A 22,752-nucleotide genomic window follows, 5' to 3' on the forward strand; every position below is an offset into this window, starting at 1 on the left:
TGCCCCCATGAAAATATGATTCGATCATACATAAATGAACGCTGTGTAAATAAAATCGACTCGCTCACTGGAACAATCCCCACAAGTAATGCAACCGCAGGAAAGAAATTAAATAACTTGACATATATAATGCAACCACAGGAAAGTATATAAATAACTTGGCATATAATGCAACCACGGTAAAGAAAATAAATAACTTGACATAGAATGCCAGGACGTGTTTTCGTCTGTGTACACATGAGAGAGAGAGAGAGAGAGAGAGAGAGAGAGAGAGAGAGAGAGATTGACCTTGAAGCACAGATTCAACTGCTGCATTGGGGACAAGAAGCCCAACAATCCGCTGGTTGTCTCTGGTAGTTTCTATACGCACCACACGGAGCCGCTTGTGGCTTTGACGGGCCTACATAATGTTTCAGCAGTCGATCAGTAATAATACATATAGAACAGAATGACACTGTTCGCAACAAATTGGAGGACAAAAGTAAAAAATTATCACTCTTTAGCAAGCCGAATTCTTTATTGACGTAGAAACGCAAATAAGACACTGCCCATCGGATCCATCCCTGGGAGTAAATCCCAGATATATGATCCCACCAACTCGAACAGTGTATTGGGTTATCTAGGGGACTCTTGGTGCAATGTGAATCTACAGCTCATCCCAAATCCACCCTTTGACTAATAGGTTGCACCAGTTCTTTAATCAAGAAAAACAATACAGTACTAAATTATAAAAATCAAGTACATTGGTAAATCTGAAAGGATGTACAACTACAATGGAATTAGTGACTTGGTGGAATACACAAAAGTGAACTTTTTGTAACATACTTGAATTTTAACATAACCCTGAGTTATTATGGTTGGCAAGGGCAGTGATAAGTATATGAAGTACTTAAAACAAGGGGCAAAGAGGGAAAATTGAGCCAATTGGCACCTAAATGCTCAATTCCAACTAGTGCCAGCAGAGAGGGAAAGAATGCAGAAAAGACGCAAATATGTAATGGCACTTACTCATCCAAACCTCACATGGCCACCAAGCAGTAAAATATAATGTTGTTGTATTGGGCAATCTCAAATAATTTATTAAGAAAATATACAGCCTATATAAGTATGATAAGATGGATGAGTCATGACACAAGGAATATGCAACATTTAATAAGATCATAAAAAAGTCGAATAAAAGATGATAGATCCATGTTGAAGACCTAGAGATGCAAGTGTGCAGAAGATTAAAAACGAGGGTCAAAAGGACAGAAACAGGCCAAGAAGTTATGGAGTGAATAACTCTAGATAGCATAATGGCAGAAAAGAGTTCAGATAGCAAAAGCCCTATTATTTCAGATAAGCTTGTTTGGGTAACCAAAATTAAACTGCATTTTGCTTTTGGAAATTACAAAATCATCACAGATCTATTGATGAGCCAGGCCAGGTTACCTGCTTAGAAAGGGCCTTCTCAATAGTGCCCCAAACAGGAAAAATGAGTCCACCCAATACATTTACTTCCTGAATTCTTCTGCCAACTGTACAGAAGTTGCCTTGCTTACAATTGGGGCCATGCATGCACTGCAGGTAAATATAGCATTAAACTGTGTAAGAAAAAGAAAAAGAACAAGGATGATACAGGATCAACGAGTAAATATCCTTCCATTGATGCTAAAAATATCTGAACTTCGAAAATAAATTAAAAAATTTAAGCAAGTAATGCAAGTAATAAAAAACACATCATAAGCATCTTTGCATGAAGTGTATGTTCCAAAGAATTGAGCTTGACAATGAAAGACTTCCATTATTGTATTCAACGACAGTGCCTCCTCCCTCAATCCCAATAAAGGAAAATCAAACCTTTATCTCAACATATTACTAATCACTCCACGAACAAGTGCACCCAGTACATAAGATGTAAATACTTGATAACCCCTTTGGATTCGGCAAACAACAATCCAGAAAATCAGAAATATTGGAAAAAGCAGAAATAGTATACGCTCCTATCCATGTATAGTTTAGCAAATTATCCACATTAAACCGATTAACAAATTTCATTCTAAATAGAAATACCTACAACCATAGAAAAATAATTTCATCAACAATCTCTACCTGTTTAGATGATACTTCAAATTCATCTTCCCAACCACTACGAGCCTTCTCTAAAGACGATATTTTGCGATACTTATTTTTAAGCTCCGCCAGAGGCATTTCCCTGGAGAAGGTAAAACAATGCGGTTAAAGATTGGAGGTAAGGAGTGAAAATGAAGTCTGGTAATTATAATTTTTTTATACCTTAGAGACTCCCCAACAGCTGGCCGTACTATCTTAAACATTCCAGAAGCAGAACTGAATCATAATTCCAAGGAAAAAATAAAATAAAAAAATGAGTCAAGCACATTGCTTTCCTGATTTGAACTGTATACAAGTACATCCTTGTGCATTTGTGTTGAGCAAATTCAACCATCGAGTAAAAATACTAGGATGGTCCCATATGAAAGGTGATATATTACTTATAAAAAAAAATGAAAGGTGATATCAAGCCCCATATTAAATACCAAAAATAAAAACTATACGAGTCCATTTACATATTGCTTCATGTTATATGCAACCGAGATAAGAAGGTAAGAACTTAATTTAGATACATTTGAAACACCAGAACACTTGTTCTTATAAAATCTTATTTTTTTTTAACAAAAAAGAAAGAAAAAAAAAAAAAGGCTAAGTTGTTGCTACTTCACTTAAAGCCAGAACTGCTTGCATTCTAGCAATAGGTAACGAAAGTAGATATTCCCTTGCATTTATATTTTTATTTTTTGAAAAGTAAATAGATATTCCCTTACTATTACTGTAGCAAGATAAAAACAAGGAAAAACAAATAAGACTAAATGAATAATAAAATCAGCCAAAAGAACAGGTCCTTTTCATCCTAACGCTTCCAAAGCTCTGGAAGCTCTACTCTAAAATTCAGTCTATATGAATTGGGTTGAACTTAAGCCACAACTCAGTATATGAACATTATCAACGTGGTGCAGCATTCATTGCTTTTTTCAGCAAAAGAAATTAATGTTCTTATGGAATCCTTATCATTTAAACAATAGTAACATACTGATGGAGACAAGCCAAGAAATTGGGACATTAAATAATTAAACCCTTATACATAGATATATATTTGTATATGTACAACACTAAAAGTTAAAAGTCAAGACATTAATAAGTTGCAATATCTTTCCTTGAATTACTTGTACAAAATTATGATGTACAGACATACAAAATTCAACAAGAAAAAAATACGGATACAAGTAGATTCAAGGATAATACCTTTCAAATGCTAATGTGAAGTGACGCCTCCCCAACCACTCCCTTTTAGATTCATAGAATCCATCATTTGCTGAACTAAGCCCATCCTTTCGCTTCTCGTCAAGAATGGTACTTGCGGACTGACAGGCAAATGAATTACACATTTATTTGGCTTCTTGTGAAAGTCAACATACTGTCAAACTAGAAATTGGAGTGGAAAACATACCTCCCATGTGATTCCACGATCAAGAGTGAAAGTAAAGAGTACTGTTGATGCCCCAGACATTTGATCCACATGAACAGTCTGCAGGGAAAAGCAGTTAGGATGACCAAATTTGTAAAGCCAGTGAGAGATTCAGCAGCGAATTGACCTTGGGGGTCCCTTGTAATTCGATGACATTAGCTTTCATATCAACAATCCCTGAGTCAAGATTCCCTTCAATGCGTGCATTCTGAATAAGTAGGTCCAAGATGCCAACAAATAACTCAAATAACCTGTGAATTCATGAGCATGTTCAGATAACAAGCCCAATTCTAACTGCAGTGAGCACATAACTCTTTAATAACAAACCACTGACCTATTTTGAATATCAGGTGGCAGTCCCAAAAGCCGATTGAGGAAACGTCCAACGTCATGCATATCAGAGTCAATTATACGGCCAGACAACTTTCCAGAATCTTTTCCATTAACTACAGAAAATATAAAACACAAAAATTACAACCAGATAAGTATAAGTCATAAGATCTCACATTCTGCTACAATATAACCCAAAATGAATCATTGACAATATTTGAACTATGGCACTTTAGTGCAGTCAACTGTAAGTAGATGATTTTTGTAATAAAAATTACCAAGAACTGTGTCCCTAACTATTCCCACAGACACAAGAGCAGCTTTTGCCTTTGTTATAAAATCTTGGGTAGTCTCTGGTTTTTCAGATGAGCATCCAGGAGGTACAACAGGCAGAGAATCCTGAAGAACGGAATATATCAATATTCAGCCTTTCTTTTTCCACAAGCATTAGCACAAATATAAAGAAATATCATTGCTACTAAAAGGTTATTAAAAAAACAAAAAAGAACCTGCTCCATGATTCCTTTATACATCACCATAAGGGCTTTCTTTCCATACGCACTATCATAATTATAAGCACTCAAAGTTGGCCCTGCTCTGCAATGAATTCAATCACATATTCAGAAAGATGATTTGGGGGGTTTAAGAATAAGGTTGGAATTCATTTTCTCATACTTCTTAAGACCAAAAATAAACCACACTTGCCTGCGGTCTCCTTGTGTTAAGGCACCAAGAGATTCTAATCTCTTGGCAACAATTGATGCAAACCGGCGTTCCCCGCCAAGATTGGTGAAGAGTAGCCTGCAAAGAATAGAAGTAGAAATTAGTTCGGTCAAACAAATTCAAAACTTTACAAAACATCAAAGTGCCTACACCTCTATGCACTAGGTAATCACATTTATAGTTATTTTATGGAATTTAATGCTAAGACTATAAAAATATTCAAGATTAAACTGAGTACTCAGGAAATCAAGCAGAAAGAAAGAAGTGACAGTAATAAAAAACTCAATTTAATTCTCTACAGATTTTCTTCTTTTTCGCTATTTTATAGAGGGATCAATTGCAATGTTTTGTAGTAAATGAACTCCTGCACTATTTAATGACCATTAGAGATTATATACATATATATATATATATTTTATAGAAATATAAAATACAAGTAACATTAAATAAAGACAAGTTAGGAGATAACTAGAAGTTCAAATCCTATTGGAGCAAAAATTTCATTAATTCCCTATAGGTCCCTCTTCAAGTTATAACTACCCCTGCAGGTTTTATTTCATATATTTCATATATAAGTAAAAGTACTGAAGTTTATCAAAACAAAAAAGACGGATCTCCGATTCTCAAGATGTGTATACATACAAGAAGTCCACCTAATTGGAAAAAGGAAGAGGGAATAGGAAGTCTAGAAAAGTATAATCAGAAAAATATACACAGTTTTGGGCCACTAATTGTTGAAAGAGTGTATTAAGGATGACTTGACCTTCTTACTTATAAAAAAAAAAAAAAAGGATGACTTGACCTCCACCATTGACTTTTTGTAATCATCAAAAGTGTGCACAGTTCTCTCTCAAAATACTCTACAGTAGCTCATGCAGTTGGCTATCAAACCGCCCTTTCCAACATTGTAGATCCACCAGATAAAAGAGCATAACCCCAACTATCCCAAAAGACCAATGACCATGTTCCATAATTTGCTAGCAACATCACAATGCACAAGAATGTGATCCACTATTTCCCATCATTATGGCACATGTAGCACCGATTAATCATCACAATACTCCAATTCCTAACATAATCCCTAAAGGTGGCCAGCCATTCATTCATCCAAACGGGAAATTTCCTTTAAGTTGCAACAAGGGTAGGGAGAGAGAGAGATAGAAACTCATTTTTCATTCTTCTATCGTAAAACACAAGCAAAAAAAAAAAAAAAAAAAAATCTAGGGCAAACTCCCAGGGCGTGTCATATTAGAGAGGAGAGAGAGAGTTTCTTTTCTTGCTTCTCAAGGCTACACGCATATCACCGTTTTTTTGGAGAGCCCACACCATTAGCTGAAAATAGCAACTGAGGAGAAGATTTAAGGAGCTTCAAGAGTTGCATATATGAGATTTGGAAGAGCAATATTGGAAGTAGCTCTAAAATTTTTGTAAAGCAAACTTCAAGAGTTGGAATCCCAACTACATTGTTCTAGTTTAAAAGGACCTCAAAAGTTTTTCAAGATTGTGATTTTGCAAAGGAAACTAGAATGAGATATGATATTGTTGATGTACTGTTTGGTTGTTTTGATCAAGGGGTCTAGAGTTTTGTCATGAGCATTTGCACATATAAAATGATATCTCGTTGGTGTAACCATTAATATGGTAACAGCCCTTCCCTAGGGGTTGGCTCAAGTGGTAAAGGCCTTGGGCTTGGGGGTATGCTCCCCCTAGGTCTAAGGTTCAAATCCCTTTGGGTGCAAACAATTTCTAGGGGTCATCGGACTGGGGGATTTTTCCCTTGAATTACACGAGGTGCATTAGCGGGAAACTCCTTGTCGAGGACCTGTGCACCCTCGGGATTAGTTGGGACATTGTTTCGGACACTCGGTGCCAATAAAAAAAAAAAAAATGAGCTCGTTTGCAAACATGAAATTATGATCGATATTAAACCATACAACTCATATAAAACGCAACTCAAATTGATTAATGTTCACAAACATGCGTGTATAGTACTCAACTTGTAAGCTTGCTCATATATATTTATATTTTTGATTGGCACCGGGTGTCAAGGAACAACATCCCAACAAATCCTAGGGGTGCACAGGTCCTTTGCAAGGAGTTTTCCGTAAATGCACATCGGGTAATTCAATGAGAAAATTATCTAGTCCGATGGCCCTTAGAGATTGCACCCAAGGGAATTTGAACCTTAGACCTGGGGGGAGCATACCCCCAAGCCCAAGGCCTTTACCACTTGAGCCAACCCCTAGGGGTTTTGCTCACATATATTGTAATACAAACATATATATATATATTAATAATAATAATGTTGGATACATTAATGCTAGTAATACTCGAATAGTAATTGAGTCGGTTGCTTAGTCTAGCTCGGCTGGAAATTTTTTGAAGTTTTCTTATTTTCTCAATTTAAAAGATAATAAATGAAATGAATCAACATTGCAATTTTTATGTATTAGTCAAAAATAAAAATACTAACACAATATTACAATTATTACTTATAATTATATTTATAACTAACTAATATAGATATATAGATATGCATGCAAACATATATGTTAATTTATATATTGCTACTCCATATATGATATACTATATAAATATAATACATACATTTATATAACATATTTTTATGAGAAATGATATTTTCAGTCCTAGGGTGTGCAAGCCCCATGCACTCATTTGAAAAAAGTGGGTAAATATGGGACCCACATAAAGAAATTAATTTTTTAACAGTAGACCCAACTTTTGAAAGCCAAGCTAGTGCTGAACCTTAGAGGTCGACTCTTATATGAGCCGAGCTTGACCTAAGACTAATCAATATTTGAACTGAGCTTTGACAGCTCGAACTCGGCTCGAATACAGCCCTAGTCATGGTTTTCTTTGTTGATGTCTATGTTCTGCTAGATTGTGCTAATTTGATAGTAGCCACTGTGCTCTGACACATTTTTTCTCATTTAACTTGGGAGGTTGCTTTAGTTGGTTCTGGTGCTGTTTATGGTCATATCCTTTGCCCAACTAGGGCTAAGTCGCTTCCAACTTTTGTGGCAGAACTTAAATAGTCCACAAACTATGGTAGCTTCTTTTTCCTGTTGGCCAAGCTTTTACAGCTACTGGTTGTCCAACTAATTAAACAGTAAAATAATGCAGATGCAACATTTATAGATTAAAGAAAATTAAACATATAATGCCTTGGTCAACCCGTACTCGGGTGCAGAAGTAACAGTAAAATAATGCAGATGCAACATTTATAGATTAAAGAAAATTAAATATATAATGCCTTGGTCAACCTGTACTCGGGTGCAGAAGCTTGGTTCGACCGGTGAGTTCTTCCAAACTGTTGAATTGCTCTGTCAGCACTCCATGGAAGTTCCAGTGTCAGATGCACTCTTCTTTTCTGTCATGAAGTATCAAATGATGTATTTCCAATGCAAACAATGAGAAATGGGAACTTAGAAAAAAAATGAAGCATAAAATTACATATCTAAGCCAACTGTAGACGACATATTCAGTTCCTACCAAAGGTAAAAATATAGTATGGCACGCATACAATGTGATACCCACCTACTGACTAATGGGTATAGGTGGTATATGGGATTTCACATTGCTAGGGAGGGAGCTCTTACTTTTTATAATGATTCCAACAGGACTCTAATTGCACTTGGGACTAGTCCTTTTGGAGTATGGCCCATGTGGGTTGGGCCTCCCTTGAGCCATTACAAATGTTAAAGCTAATTCGAATAAAAAAATGTGAGACTTGAGCCATGCCACCTATGATGGAATAGCTTGACCAAGACATCGGGAATTTAAGGGTGGGAGATTTTGATACCCCATAATGACTAATGAGAATGGATAGTGTATGAGATCCCACACTGCTTAAGCGGAAAAAGTTCATGGTGTTTGTAATGATTCCAATAGGGTAACAATTGTACCATTGATTAGTCTTTCTAGAGTATGGTACAGATGTGGCTTGGGTCTCCCTTGAGGCCTTACATACAAGACACGTCATGCAAATGGTGTAGTCAAAGAAGTATGCAGAGGATGTTAGAGGTTTCACAAAACTAAACATACCTGATTCGCAGCTCTTCTATCCGCCTGCAAAGAAACACCAGCTGACCCTGCTTCAGATATGATAGCAACCAACTTCTTACCATCCATAAAGAGCTGTTTCTCATGCATGTTAACCATCTCCATGGTGACCTCTTTTCTGAAGCAACATACAAAATAGAAATTTAGCCACCATAAAATAATAATGAACCATGTGAGAAAGTAAGATACTCAAACTCACGTGTTCCGTGCCTGATAAGTAACACCTTTTCCATTAGAGGCCCTAACAAGCATGCCTCGCCTCCCTGTCATTTCTGCCACTTTATCAGGCCCTCCGAGCTGCATTAAAGTTAAAGGGATGGTCAACAAGAATAATAACATCAGACACAGCAGAGGGTGCCGATCATTTGATTGTAAAGTAAGCAGATATCCAATGCCCAGAATAAAAAACAGAGAAGCCAAACAGCAGACGTGAGCAAAAACTTGCATGTGAGGCAACAAATTGTGATAATAGATTCTATGAAAAAGTTCAAGCTGCTTTTAAAAACTCAGGTATGACCGTATGATGTGCAACAGCATCACTCAGCCAATGACTTAGATTCAGAAAAATCCACAAACAAAGTTCATGGGTTCTTAGTCTTTCTGGACTAAATCCACAGCCAAGTAAAACACAGATCCTAGCTAGTCATGAGTAACTGAGGGACACAGTATTCTGAGTTCTGTCCTGGTCAGCAGAAGCTACAACAGTTTTAATTTCCTCTACTATGCAGAAAATCCTTAGAAATGCAAGTCAAGGACCTCAGTGGGGGTCTCTATCTATTTGTTGTGGCCCAGTTGGAGCTCAAATTCATGTTAACAAGTTATTAAAAACATAAGGACATATGAATACCACCTGATCGATAATGTCATCTAAAGGATTGTTAGGCAGATCCAAAGAACGAACTATCTCCAGAATTTTGGTCTTACGCTCCAAAGCTGCTTCATACCTATTACCAAGGTTATAGCACACGTATTACTGCTATTGGCATGTAGTAACTTAATAACTACCACCACTACAACCACACCCCTAAACCCCAAAAGATGAACAACTCTCGAAATAGCGAACCTCTTCAAAAGATCTGCTATATATGCATGTCTTGCTTGAAGATATTCATCTGTTTTTTCCTTGCATGAATGACATGACCAATCTCCGGTTACCAAGTCTATGACAGGTGGTACTAAACAAGCAGGATGGACCAGTTGGCCACAACAGGAACATTGGAGCAAAGTCTTACTTTCCTGCAAGGACACGTATGATCAGCAATCACACAGTGCACACTCAAACCATCAGCACCATCAAGAGAAACTACCTCATCATCATTGCAAATCTCACAGATCCGAAAATCATCATCAGATTCAGTAGATTCATGAGCAGAATCAGCTGCATTCATTAAACTGGAACTTAGCAATAATAAAGTAAATACTTCGGATATTCACAACTTTTGTCTCAGCAGATAATATTCATTGGGCTAAAAACAGTAACACCAAAAGCACACAAAAACCATGAAAGATAATATTGACAAAAGCCACAGTTGCACATAATATATGGTCTAAAAGTGATACACCTTATGAAGAATCTGGCAAAGTTGCAAATAAGAAGATAATAAAAACCAAATGAAAAACCTCACATGGAAAAAAGTCAGATATTGATGAGGACGAGATCAGGTGATGATGCACCTAGTTTTCAAGCACAATACAATGAAATGAAGTCTGATTTGTATACCCTTTGTACTACAGAAGAGAAAATAGTTTATAGATAAATACACCAGGTTCTTTAGCGTCCGATTTCAAGAAACTCACTTTCAGATTCTTCTTCACTTTCTCCATCACTTGCAGGTTTCCATTTTGCAACTTTCCTAACCCTCCCTTTCATTGAGACACCAGGAGTTGCTGAATGCCTTTTCCGTTGCAGCTCCTTAACACTTTCCTCTCCTATATTAAAATCAGAAGTTAATCTCAGTCACAGAAGGTATATGAATAAGGTACAAACAATCCAGTAGATAAACCAAGCACATGCCTGGAAGAGGTTCTGGCTTTTCTGGCAAAGGATAATTTTCCTCCACGAATTTTAGCAACAGTTCTCGAGGTCCAGAGATAAAATCATCAAGTTCAAGACCCTATTGAGGGTGAGGAATTAAAAAGCTTTCAAATATGAAACCAATCCAAACAACAAAGATTAGATAGTAAATGCTGGGACCTATCATCAAATCACAGATACGCACATATTTTGTCACAGCTTCCTCAGTCCGTGCCTCTCCAGTACTCTGAAGACCAACAACCACACACTTATCTTCCATTAATGCTTGCTTGGCTAGTCTTACAGTAGCAGGGACCTTAGCTGACATACACATATGTCTAAAGAAACGCTACAACACAAAATAGAGGAAAAGAAAATAACAAAATGATTGAGGACATAAATTGAAAACTAAGAAAGAAGAATGAAATTCAATTGCCAAAAATGTTAAACCAGCACCAATGGTCCAGCAGGTCATATACCTGATGGCTTGCCCAATACAATCTCCACAACTGACTACTACTAGGCTTCTCATTTGAAAGAAAAGCACTTGCTGACAACAATTCCACACGTAACTCTGCCCAAAACTCAGCAGCTTTTTTATACATATCCTTGAAAAAAGTTGGCGTAGGATAAGATACCAAAAGAGATCTTCAGAATATACATAAGATGGAAAATTTTAAAGATTGAATATGAAATTTATAAAACAAGTAACTAAAATATGATGCTTTCTGGGGTTTAAACTGCATTCCTTGGAGATGTTGAATGTAGTTGTCCATAATGCTCATTGAGATGAGCATGATTCAACTAAAAAGAAGCAAAGGTTACAGCTTAGCAACAAACGAACATTCAATTAACATATTTACATCCATGTAGATTTTTTTTTTGACAAGTAAGCATCCATGTAGAATTCTCATCCCTTAATCTCAAATGACATGAAGTACAGTTTTCATTACATTTATACTCATCATTTATACTTTCATTTTTTTTTTCTCCTTTTGGTCTTTTTTTCCTTTTTCACTTTTTCCTTTTTATGGCTACAAGCAGTCTCTCAGTAACCGTGGATTTAAACTTGTGTCACCATGAAATACTCCTTTGTCCACTTTCTAAACCACTAGATGATGGCTCAGTTTCACAGCCAGTGACAGAATCCAGGAGGCATTATAGAAAAATCTTTTGATAAAGATTTGAATTTTTTATATTTTAGCTTTTTTATAAATTGAAAAAATAAAAGATAGGAAATATACAACCATAGTTTTATATGAATATGAATATATATATATATATATATATATATTTTTGATTGGCACCGGATGTCTAGGAACAACATCCCGACTAATCCCGAGGGTGCACAAGCCCTCAGCAAGGAGTTTCCTGCAAGTGCACATTGGGTAATTCAAGGAGAAAATCCTCCAATTTGATGGCCCCTAGAGATTGTTTGCACTCAAGGGAGATTTGAACCTTAGACCAGGGGAGAGCATACCCCCAAGCCCTTTACCACTTGAGCCAACCCCCAGGGGTTTGAATAATATTTTTTTGGTTAGTATAAATGTTTGATTGAATTTTATGCACTCATTAATTTAAAATATACTTGAACTTGGGTACTTATAAATTGTGAATTTGTAAAATCTTTCTTTTTTCTTGAAATTGATTTTATTTTGTAAAAGTATAACTGTGTTTAATATTTTTCTCTCTTTGTGTACTTCATAATTACACTAGTTTGGGAAACGTCCGTGTTATTTATGTCATCAATAGCTTTATTCATTGAAAAGTATCAATTTCAATTAGCATAACTAGTTTTCTTTAGCATCTGAACTTAAAACTTCAAATTAACCATTTCTACACATGTTTGGGTTATATGATATAATAAAATAAAAAATAAAAAAATTATATAATATTTTATCACAAGCAATAGCATACAAAACATGTGCTTTTGTACAGTAACTTAAAAATTCAATCATAAATCTATCTTTAAAATTTTATTTTTAAGATCTTATTTAGGATTATAACCCCCATAACTAGATTCCCGACTTTGTCCCTATTCACAGCCAACAATAGTTGGACATTCTTGAAATAGAAAACAGATAAAGGGGGCCAACAGAAATTGAGCATGATTTCCTGGCAGGGTCCAGCAAGAAAACAATTTGAAAAAATTTACAAGTACTTTAGATAGAAGGGGGAAGGGGACAGATAAGCTTTCCCCAGAAGCAATAAAAAATGTGAGCTTGGTTTTGTCAAATTATGAAGCACGTGCCCAAATTATTTATGTGCTTGCATTACGGGTACATAAAAACCATAATAACTAAAAAAAGATTTGGTTTAATGAGTATCACATATAGCACAGCAAAAGAATGCCTTGTACCATCATTTCAGCTTCTAATGGTGCTTCAACAACTTCAAACTCCACTCCTTTGTAGCTAAGTGTACGACAAACATACATCCCCCTGAAATGTGGAGAAAGTGATTTAGGAAAATCAAATATTGCACTGAAATGAATTTTAGACTAATATTAACCTTGCTTTCATGTCCATGGCAACAAGTTCCAGTGCTCCAACGCCCCCTTTTTCCAGAGCAACTGCAGGTAACCTTTGGTAAGAAAATATTCTGATAAATTTCAATAATTTAAGTGGGAATTGAAATAAGTGAATACATAAAGATAACATGAGGGGGGATTAGGAAAAAGAAATTAAGCAAATTGTATGAAAAGCAACCAATAGCCAATAATGAAATTTGTTATCTTCACCACTAAAACAATAATTAAATGAATTGATGCATAAGCGTATGTCTCTGTGTGTGTATGGTTGTGCATCAATACATGTATATATATATCCACTAGGGGTGCGCGGCAGGTCACATGGACCTGTCCTGCCCTGCCCGCAGCCGTCCTCGGGGCGGGTGGGCTTTAGAGTATAATTATATGTCTATAAAGATTCCAATGTTGAACAATCAAAGGAAAAACAAGCTTCTGGAATCTTGAATTATCCTATCCACAAATATGATTTTCAGTTCTTTTTTTTTCGTATCCTGAAATTTTCACAGCAACCAAATGGCAGAAAGAAACAACAAACCATCGAGATCGTAGTAAAAAAAGGCTGATCAAAGGAAGCATATGAGTCAGTATATAGATAGATTCAAAGAAGATCAAACAAGACTATTAAGGTCATAGATCAGAAACACAAAAGAACATCAATAATTCTATGTGATATTACACCAAAACCTAGAAAGAAAAAGAGGAAAAGTGACTACCATATGAGGAGAAGAGAAAAGAAAGAAATTTGTGAATGGAGACTGGGTTCAGACAAGAGGGGTATGACTAGAAAATCTTTAGAAGGCTTGAGAAGCCAAGGAATTGCATATAAATGGCTGCAGTTTTTTTTAACAAACATTTCATTAAAACAAAAGGAACAAGATACATGAGGAGAAGGTGAAATTTCCTGATAAACATCCAATTACAATCGTTACAGCACATAAAAAGAAAGATAAAAGGGCTGTGAGACCAATAACTTGGTCTTCATCCATTCCCCACTAAAGGGGAGCGTCTTATGAGATGGTTTTGTACAATCTATTGGGCAGACAGCAGTACCACCGATGGAGATGGTGGTTGTGGAAAGTTGTAATATAGCTAGATAGGAAGCATTGGTCGGCCCAATTCATCATTGGGATCATTATAAAGAGCAAGATCTCTCTCCCAAGCAATGCGGAATCCGATAAACCACTTGCACTCATCAGTCAATATGAAGTATCACATTCTCCCCTCTTATATACCTGACGTCCTCATTGGGCCATTCCATCATAGGTGACATGGCTCAAGTCCCAGACTTCTAGTTGGGATAGGCTCTAATACCATTTGTAACACTTCAAAGGAATGCCTAATCCACATCTAGGCCATGCTCCAAAAGGACTAGGCGATACAATTGAATCTCCATTGCAATCATTATAAAATATATTATATATGTTGGATACAAAATGAACTAGGGTGCCACCCATTGGAAGCCTATTGCCAAGAATAAAAGGGTAAGACAATGAAGAGATATAGCCCAGAAGGAAGTCATGTTCATCATGGCAAATCTTAACCAATTGTTATCTTTGTAAGAGCAGAATCCGTAGAAGTCCGAGCCAGAAACCCGCGCCAGAAGAGTGTTATCAACAGAAAAATCGAGCTCAAGAAGGTAACATTCCTAACTGGGCACCAAGACTCATGTCCCCAAAAGGGTAATGCCATAGTAGAACACCTCAACCCCTATAAATAATCACGTACATTCTAAAGGGATTCTAAGTGATGAATGAGAAAAGTAGTCCCCTATCTAACCTAACCATCCATCAGAGGCACACCCAGAAAGTACCATCCATTTTGCATTGTGCACTCTAAAATATGAAATCCTAAAATGTGTATCCTAATATGCCAATCATCTATCACTACTCCAAATATTTTCATATCAGTATCATGTTCAAGCTTCATGGGTTGGCCTCATAAAAGCTGCATCACCAAGACACCAAAAAATATAGCACAAATAGGTGGCACCATTATGCATAGCACCTTCAGGTGGCAACTATCCTTACAAGTAATCAATATGCCACACAAGTAATGGCTGATTTGTGAAAGCTCAAGCTGATGCCTGAAATTGAAAGGCATTCTTCTTGGCAGACATCAACTAACATTGCAATGACGAAAAATCATTTCCAAGAAATCTTAGAAGCCTAAGGATTACGGAACTTAGGAAGACAGATGTTGAACTCTTAAGCTAAAAGCCATATATGTAGCAGGACAACCTGTAACTAGCAAACAATATGTTTTGAACTAAATGGTATGTGCTAATTTCTATAAATTATCATTATTTCAATTAACAAGAAGCAATAAATTCACCATTATGCTTGACGGGGCGTCAAAGTAGATTTTCCTACATTGCTAAACGTATCCAGACAAAACTTTCTGACTGAAACAAGGATTTAAGACAATTTTAATCATTCATACCAAGATAAGCCATGCAATAATTCAACAGATAACCAACTTCAGTTTCCACATGCAACATGCCAACAGATGATTATAACTGAACTCTAGCAACCATCATAATGCAGTTAACTTTTCTCCTTTACTGTTTACATTTAATGTAGATTATGTACCAAAATTAACTTCATGACACGACACAAGATATTATAGATAGATAAAAATATGCAGGAGCAGTGCAGGGAAAAATTGCTTTAGGCGAAAAAAAAAAAAGCACCCACCTAGAAAATCACGGAAGTCCAGGAAAAATGTTCCAGCCCCCCAAAGACCAAGGCGGACCATATAACCCATATTGCGTGGTTCAGATGCACCAGTTGCTGAGCAATAAACAACACGAGCTTCAGGAAGTCGAGCCTACGATATCCAAATTTTGAACAATAAGAATTAGATGAAATCCAATTAAAGCATTCTATGCCCTCCTACCCCAATATTGTTGTATATTCATAATCATAGGATGAATTATCCTTTTGATGGATTTTCACAAAAGAAAAAGATGAGTGCTGCACTTAAGGAAAGGTAAAACTCCACAAACTTAAACAATTCTTTAGAATTACCACCAGTACTACACGCATATCATTTATTTTAAGAAGTTACACCCATATCAAATATTGTACAATAATTTAAGGACAAACCTGTATCTCAAGAACAGCTTCACCCGTTCGTGTTGGCTGACTTCCAGCTTCGGGTACCAAATTTTTGGCTTTGTGGCACTACAATGAAGCCATTGACCCTTAGCAATGAAAAATAGAAGAAAAAATTGAAATCTTGTAACACATAATTGCATCAGTTATAGAACTTTTTTTCTTTAAAAAAAGGTACACTTAAAGATTAAGAACTCCAACTAGAAAACATTTCTGAAGAAAATGGATATTTTTAACTCTTGTACCTCATCAAATACAAGAAGACCATCAAATCCTGATCCACACCACTGCACAAGTTGCTGCAAACGAGACCGACCTTTCTCAGAAGATGCTATAAGGCTGCTGTATGTCAAAAAAACAACTCCTTCCCTGATCCCAACAGACTTTGAGTCAAGTTTAGAGTACGGCAGTTTGTTCAAAGCATGCACTGCAAACAAAAATATATATTTTTTAGCAACTGTCTGATTAACAATTCTAAAATCCACGTATTTAGCAAGAAAAGCAATATGTAATTAAGGCATTGTGCCTACACATGCTTTTCTAATATTCTTCTTCATGTTATGGTATGAAAACAAACAGTTACATAAACATGAAGAGTTAACCAAGCAAATATAAGCTAGAAGGGATTTTATGTTTTAATTTTTTTTTTTATAGGTAAACAAAAATTTAATTGATAATCAGAATAGGCAAGAGTCCAACAAGTACATGGGACATATACAAGAGCATCACTTATGCACAATAATCTAGTGATACAAGAAATTTGTGAAAGTTCATGCCATCAAAATCAATTACAATCGACCAATGGAGAAAAGTATTATAAAAAGGAAATTTCTAAGCTCATCCATTGACCAATCACAATCTTCAAAACTTTTTCCGTTCTCCCACCAAAGACACCGCCATAGGCATAACAAAACTATCTTGCAAATTGTTGCAATATGCTAATTACCCTAAAGGCCTCTTCAAGATGCTAAGAGATCGATCACCCTTCTAGGCATCACCCAAGCTAGTCCCACACTAGCAAAGAATTAATTCCCTAGGGTCATGGCAATCTCACAATGAAGTAGTAAATGGTCAACAAACCCCCCACTTTTTTTTGCACATGCAACAGCAATCCACAGCAACGATTCTTCATTTCCTGAAGTTGTCTAATGTGAGAATCTTCCTCAGGGAAGCAGTCCATACAAAGAAGATTTCCTTTTAGGGAGCCTTTGTCTTCCAAATGCTCTTCCACAGAAATGGACTTGCATTGTGCATATTGAGACACTTGTAGAATGAGAGGAAGATAAACTTCCCTTTTTTGAAAGGATGCCAAGAGATCCTATCTTCATGTCTCCCACCCCTTACCTTCATACGAATAGGGTACACAAGATTGTAGAACACCGAAGAGGCATCACTTCCCAATCTTGAGCATCTCTAAAATATGTGACATTCCATTGGGGAACACCATCGGATAAATGCATCCTCTTCCAACTAGTCAAATTCCACTCAATTTTTTCCAACAAGTTGACATAAGCATGCAAACTAAATCTGATGTTATGAATGCAGTGGAATAGACAAAACACAGATCTGCTTCACGAAAATGAAGCAACTCTTCCTTAATTCTTAAAGATCTCACTCTAAAATAATAGGTGATAGGGAAAGTATCTCGATGATTATTTTAATAATAACAGATCTGCTTCAGATCTTAATAATAACAATCACGACCAACCTTTAAAATGACCAAAGACTTTGCCTTTTTATAGGCATACAATTGAAGTCGTCAAAACAAAATAAACTGTAAAATTAATCAATCAAATCCTAGATAAAATCTAGTCTATTAAAAACTAAACTCCTAATAATAATAATAATAATAGTAATAATAATAATATCTCATCCATAGAAGTCCAAATTATCCAAAATACTAATTACAACTCAAACTAAATTAAAACTTTATAAAAAATCTGGAATAAGTTCGCTGGACTGAGACTTGAGCAAGATCTCAAGTGAACTATCTGCTAGATTCTCACTCAACCGAATGTTGAGCTAGAGTCGAGCAAACTCTTGGGTTGAACAATTCTTCTGTGATTTTCTTCCAGGCCATCTTGTCCTCTAAGCCCTTTTATGCCCTTGATAGCCATGCACCTTGCATCACACATCAATTCAAATAGATTTCAATTTGAAAGGAGCACCCAAAGAAAGGACAAGATATCTTGCATTCTAGGAGGAGGTCATACTCTCCACCTGAGGAACGTTCCCGGTTGAAACTACTTGTGACTTTATAAGAAATGCACAGGAAGTATACAAGAAATCCACCTAACTGGGAAAAGGGAAAAGTGCTAAAAGAATCCCTTTTTTTTAATAAGTAAGCAAATTATATTAATATATTAATTAAAGAATAGGCAAAGCCATGCTTAAAACAAAGAATGCCCTAACTACGTAGGAGCAATAAATACAAGAAAATCATGAAGATCTAGGCCATTAAAATTAACGGCAATAGCCAAAGTACAAAGAGTTCTAAAAAAGAAAGCTCTTAGTTCCTCCATCGATCTCTCTGTCCTTGAACGTCCGTTCATTGTGCTCCTGCCACACACACCACATGATACAAATAGGAATAATTTTCCAAACAACTTTTATCTGTTGATTGCCTCTTAGATTTGTCCAACTAGCCAAGACCGCCACTATTGTCTCAAGCATAACCCAACCCAAGTCTAGTCTACCAAATACCTCATTCCATAACCCTCGAGCTACTTCACACTGTAGTAGAAGATAATTCACAGATTCACCCCCATTCCTACACATGCAACACTAATCTGCAATGATCATCCTTCGTTTCCTCAAATTATCAGTTATAAGGATCTTACCCAAGGAAGCAGTCCACACAAAATACGCTGCTTTGAGAGGCGCCTTATGTCTCCAAAGCCTTTTCTAGGGAAACTGAACAGGAAGCTCTTGTGTAAGAGACTTTTAAAATGAGCGAACCGAGAACGAGTCTTTACCTGTAGGTATCCACCACAATAAATCATGCTGGTTACTTGGTTTGATTGAATACAAAAGGCTGAAAAAGGCTTCGAAACTATCCATTTCCCAATCTTGTGCCGCTCAACTAAAATTGATGTTCCACTGCTATCACCATGACTTTCACCACTGAAGCATCTTTGGCACTTGCAACCCTGAAGAGTGTAGGAACTGATCCTTTAGAGCACAATCACCACACCAAGTATCATACAAGAATTTGATCCTGGCCCCCCTCTCCTAGACGAAATCTTGTGTGATGAGTAAAGACCCCCCATCCTCTTCTTATATGTTTTCACAACCCCACTCCATATGCCCCTCTCACTTTGTTGGTACGCCATCCCCCCCCCCCCCCCCCAATAAGCCACCATATTTGCTCTTAATCACCAACTTCCATAGGGCTTCTGATTCTTAATGGTATCTCCACAACCATTTTTCAAGTTAACGTTTGATTAAAAATTCTCAAATTTCTAATGCCCAAACCACCATTAGAGAGAGGACTACATACCTTCTCCCACCTAACTAGGTGGAATTTGAACTCCTCACCTATTCCACCCCACAAGAAATCCCGTTGTAGTTTCTCAATACGAAGCGCCACACTTGCTAGAATAGGGAACAAGGAAAAAAATAGGTCAGTAGATTAGATAATGTACTCCTTATCAGGGTAATCCTACCACATTTTGACAGGTACATTCTCTTCCAACCTACTAATCGACGCTCTACTTTCCCAATCACTATATCCCATAAAGAAGCTGCTCTCGAGGCGGCCCCCAATGGAAAATCAAAATATGTTATAGGGAGTGAGGAAATCTTACACCCCTAGAATATTAGCCAACTGTCTTAAATGCTGAATACCTCCAATAGGCACCATATCTAATTTGTCCAGCTTCACTTTCAACCCAGAAACTGCTTCAAAATAAAGTAAGAGGGCCTTCAATACTCAAACCTGATTATGATCTGCCTCACAGAAGATAAGAGTGTCATCTGCAAAACAATAAATGAGAAATACTAATAAGTCCCCCACTTGAGAATCCAATTGAGTAACCAGTCATAAGCCCAATGGCAACCAGATTTGAGGTCATTCTGCTCAAAGCCTCAATCACAATAACAAAGAGTAATGGGGGCAGCGGATCTCCTTATCTTAGACCTCGTGTGCTATTGAAAAATCTAGTAAGGCTTCCATTAAACTGAAAATTTAATCGTAGATATACACCAACAGATCCATGAACGCCATCTCTCCCCAAAACCACACCTCCGAAGAAGGTCAAGAAGAAAGTCCCAGTTAACATGGTTATATGCCTTCTCCATGTCTAACTTGCATATAATCCCTGTATTGCCAACTTTTAGTCTACTGTCCAGACATTCATTTGCAATAAGAACCGCATCTAAAATCTATCCTTTACAAAAGTATTTTGGGGCTTTGAGATTATCTTTCCCACGACCTCACTAAGGCGATTTGCAAGTACATTGGAAATAATCTTGTAAACCCCATTTACTAGGCTAATGGGTCGGAAATCCCTAATCTCCGCAGACCCAACCTTCTTCGATATCAATGCAAGAAAAGTGGCGTTTAGGCTTTTCTCAAATTTTCCAGCCGAATAAAACTCCTGGAACACCTTCATGAGATCATCCTTTAATACATCTCAACATTTTGGAAAGAAACCCATAGAAAACCCATCACGACCCGGAGCCTTCTCTTTAGCCATTTTCCTCACCACTTTGAAAACTTCCACCTCCTCCAAAGGCCTCTCCAAATGGCTAACATCCATATGCCCAATGGAGTAAAAAAACCAGCCCATTAGGCTTAGGCCACCAACCCGCTTGCTCAATAAGTAGCTGTTCAAAAAAACCAACAACATGATTATTAATCACATGCAAATCCTTACATTCTACACCATCAATCTTCAAAATCTCATTATTGTTGGATCTCCTATGAGAATTGGCTACCCTGTGGGAAAACTTGGTGCTTCGATCTCCTTCCTTCAACCATAACGCTCTAAACTTTTGCCGCCACGAAATCTCTTCTAATAGAATGATCCTCTCGAGATCTGCAACCAGCACTAGCTTTTGGGCTAATTGCTCCTGAGTTAAAGTCAAAGACTCTTGTAACTTTTCTAGCTCATGTATCTCCCTTATCTTGCATTTCTTGAGTTCCCCAATGTCGCCAAAAGTCTGCACATTCCAAAGCTGTAAGTCTTTTTTTAAAGCTTTCAATTTTCCCGCACGCGTGAAACTAGGAGTACCTTGTATCTGGTACGATGACAACCACTGTTTGACCCTTTCCACAAAACCTTCCGATTTTAGCCACATGTTTTCAAACTTAAAATACCAATGCCTTCTTTGAATCCCACCACAATCCAGCATGATGGGCCAATGGTCCAAACACAGCCAAGGCAGTCTCTTTTGCCAAACATCCAAAAAATGAATTTCCCACTCTAGAGAAATTAAGAATCTATCTAATTGAGATCACGTCTGATTATTAGCCCATGTGCATGAACCCCCCACTAGTGGTAAATCCACTAGATTCAACTCAAAGATGCATTCCGAAAAATCTAACATTGTTGGACGCATTCTTCTATTGCCAAAGCACTCACTTGAAAATCTTGTTACATTAAAATCTCCACCAACACGCCATGGAAAATCCCACTGACTATGTACTCCAACTAGTTCATCCCACAATAATCTTTTGTCATTGTCTGAATTAGGACCATAAGCACCTGCAAAGGCCCACAAATAGTCGTCTGTCACACTCCTAAAATGCTACCGTAAATAACCCTATGAACCCCTCCCTTTTCTCCACCACTGGTTTGTCCCACATCACCAACACGCCTCCTGAGGCCCTGTTAGCTGCCAAATAAACTCATTCCACACGTACATAGCTCCATATACTTTGTAAAATTTTTGTAGTAATTACTTTAAGCTTTATCTCTTGTAAACAAATGATGTTCACCTTTCACCCACGCAGCAAGTTACTATTTTGAAGATGCTTACTGGCCTCATTTAGTCCGCGAAAATTTCACGAAACAATTTTTTATTTCATTTGGGATAGGCCAGCCCCTTCCCTTTAGACCTATCCCTGTTGGAGCTACCTTCAGAGTTCATGGACCAGGTTAGCCTCCTGAGTTCACACTGTTTCTTTGAACCAGCTTTCCTTTGTTGTTGGTGATCCACTTCAATAGCAGTGAGTAACGCCAAGAACTGCTTCTCATATCCTACACACTTCAATCCCACCATTTCCTGAATATTCTTCACCGTGTGAGACACCCAGTTTGAGACATTGGATTGATTTGGAAACAAACAATTCAAACGGGTAGGATCCTCCAATCTAAAATCCATATGCTCCTCCATGTTCTCTTCCCCAAGCACAAATCCAACTTCCCCTACAGGGTCACTTGTCACCTAAAAAAACCTCTGAGAGTTCTCCTCATCGGAAAGAAATAGATCT

General features: G+C 37.0%; 1 protein-coding gene across 1 annotated transcript in view; it reads right to left on the bottom strand.

Annotated features, from left to right (window-relative positions):
- The window catches only part of LOC122297381 (protein FORGETTER 1), a 37,802-nt gene that overhangs the window by 498 nt on the left and 14,552 nt on the right, over positions 1-22,752 (bottom strand). Inside the window, exons 6-31 of the mRNA XM_043107419.1 lie at positions 16,562-16,743; positions 16,308-16,385; positions 15,897-16,029; positions 13,185-13,245; positions 13,033-13,114; positions 11,153-11,281; positions 10,879-11,022; positions 10,674-10,773; positions 10,457-10,588; positions 9,967-10,037; positions 9,723-9,895; positions 9,510-9,603; positions 8,859-8,956; positions 8,642-8,777; positions 7,861-7,967; positions 4,559-4,654; positions 4,363-4,450; positions 4,132-4,252; positions 3,858-3,969; positions 3,651-3,774; positions 3,506-3,583; positions 3,301-3,419; positions 2,275-2,328; positions 2,092-2,194; positions 1,432-1,560; positions 289-400 (exon numbers count right to left, since the gene is read on the bottom strand). Coding sequence (XP_042963353.1) covers positions 289-400; positions 1,432-1,560; positions 2,092-2,194; positions 2,275-2,328; positions 3,301-3,419; positions 3,506-3,583; positions 3,651-3,774; positions 3,858-3,969; positions 4,132-4,252; positions 4,363-4,450; positions 4,559-4,654; positions 7,861-7,967; positions 8,642-8,777; positions 8,859-8,956; positions 9,510-9,603; positions 9,723-9,895; positions 9,967-10,037; positions 10,457-10,588; positions 10,674-10,773; positions 10,879-11,022; positions 11,153-11,281; positions 13,033-13,114; positions 13,185-13,245; positions 15,897-16,029; positions 16,308-16,385; positions 16,562-16,743 — 2,856 coding nt within the window. The remainder of the gene's footprint in view (positions 1-288; positions 401-1,431; positions 1,561-2,091; positions 2,195-2,274; positions 2,329-3,300; positions 3,420-3,505; positions 3,584-3,650; positions 3,775-3,857; positions 3,970-4,131; positions 4,253-4,362; positions 4,451-4,558; positions 4,655-7,860; positions 7,968-8,641; positions 8,778-8,858; positions 8,957-9,509; positions 9,604-9,722; positions 9,896-9,966; positions 10,038-10,456; positions 10,589-10,673; positions 10,774-10,878; positions 11,023-11,152; positions 11,282-13,032; positions 13,115-13,184; positions 13,246-15,896; positions 16,030-16,307; positions 16,386-16,561; positions 16,744-22,752) is intronic.

This window comes from Carya illinoinensis, chromosome 15 (genome assembly GCF_018687715.1).
Source record: "Carya illinoinensis cultivar Pawnee chromosome 15, C.illinoinensisPawnee_v1, whole genome shotgun sequence".
Taxonomy (NCBI): Eukaryota; Viridiplantae; Streptophyta; class Magnoliopsida; order Fagales; family Juglandaceae; genus Carya; species Carya illinoinensis.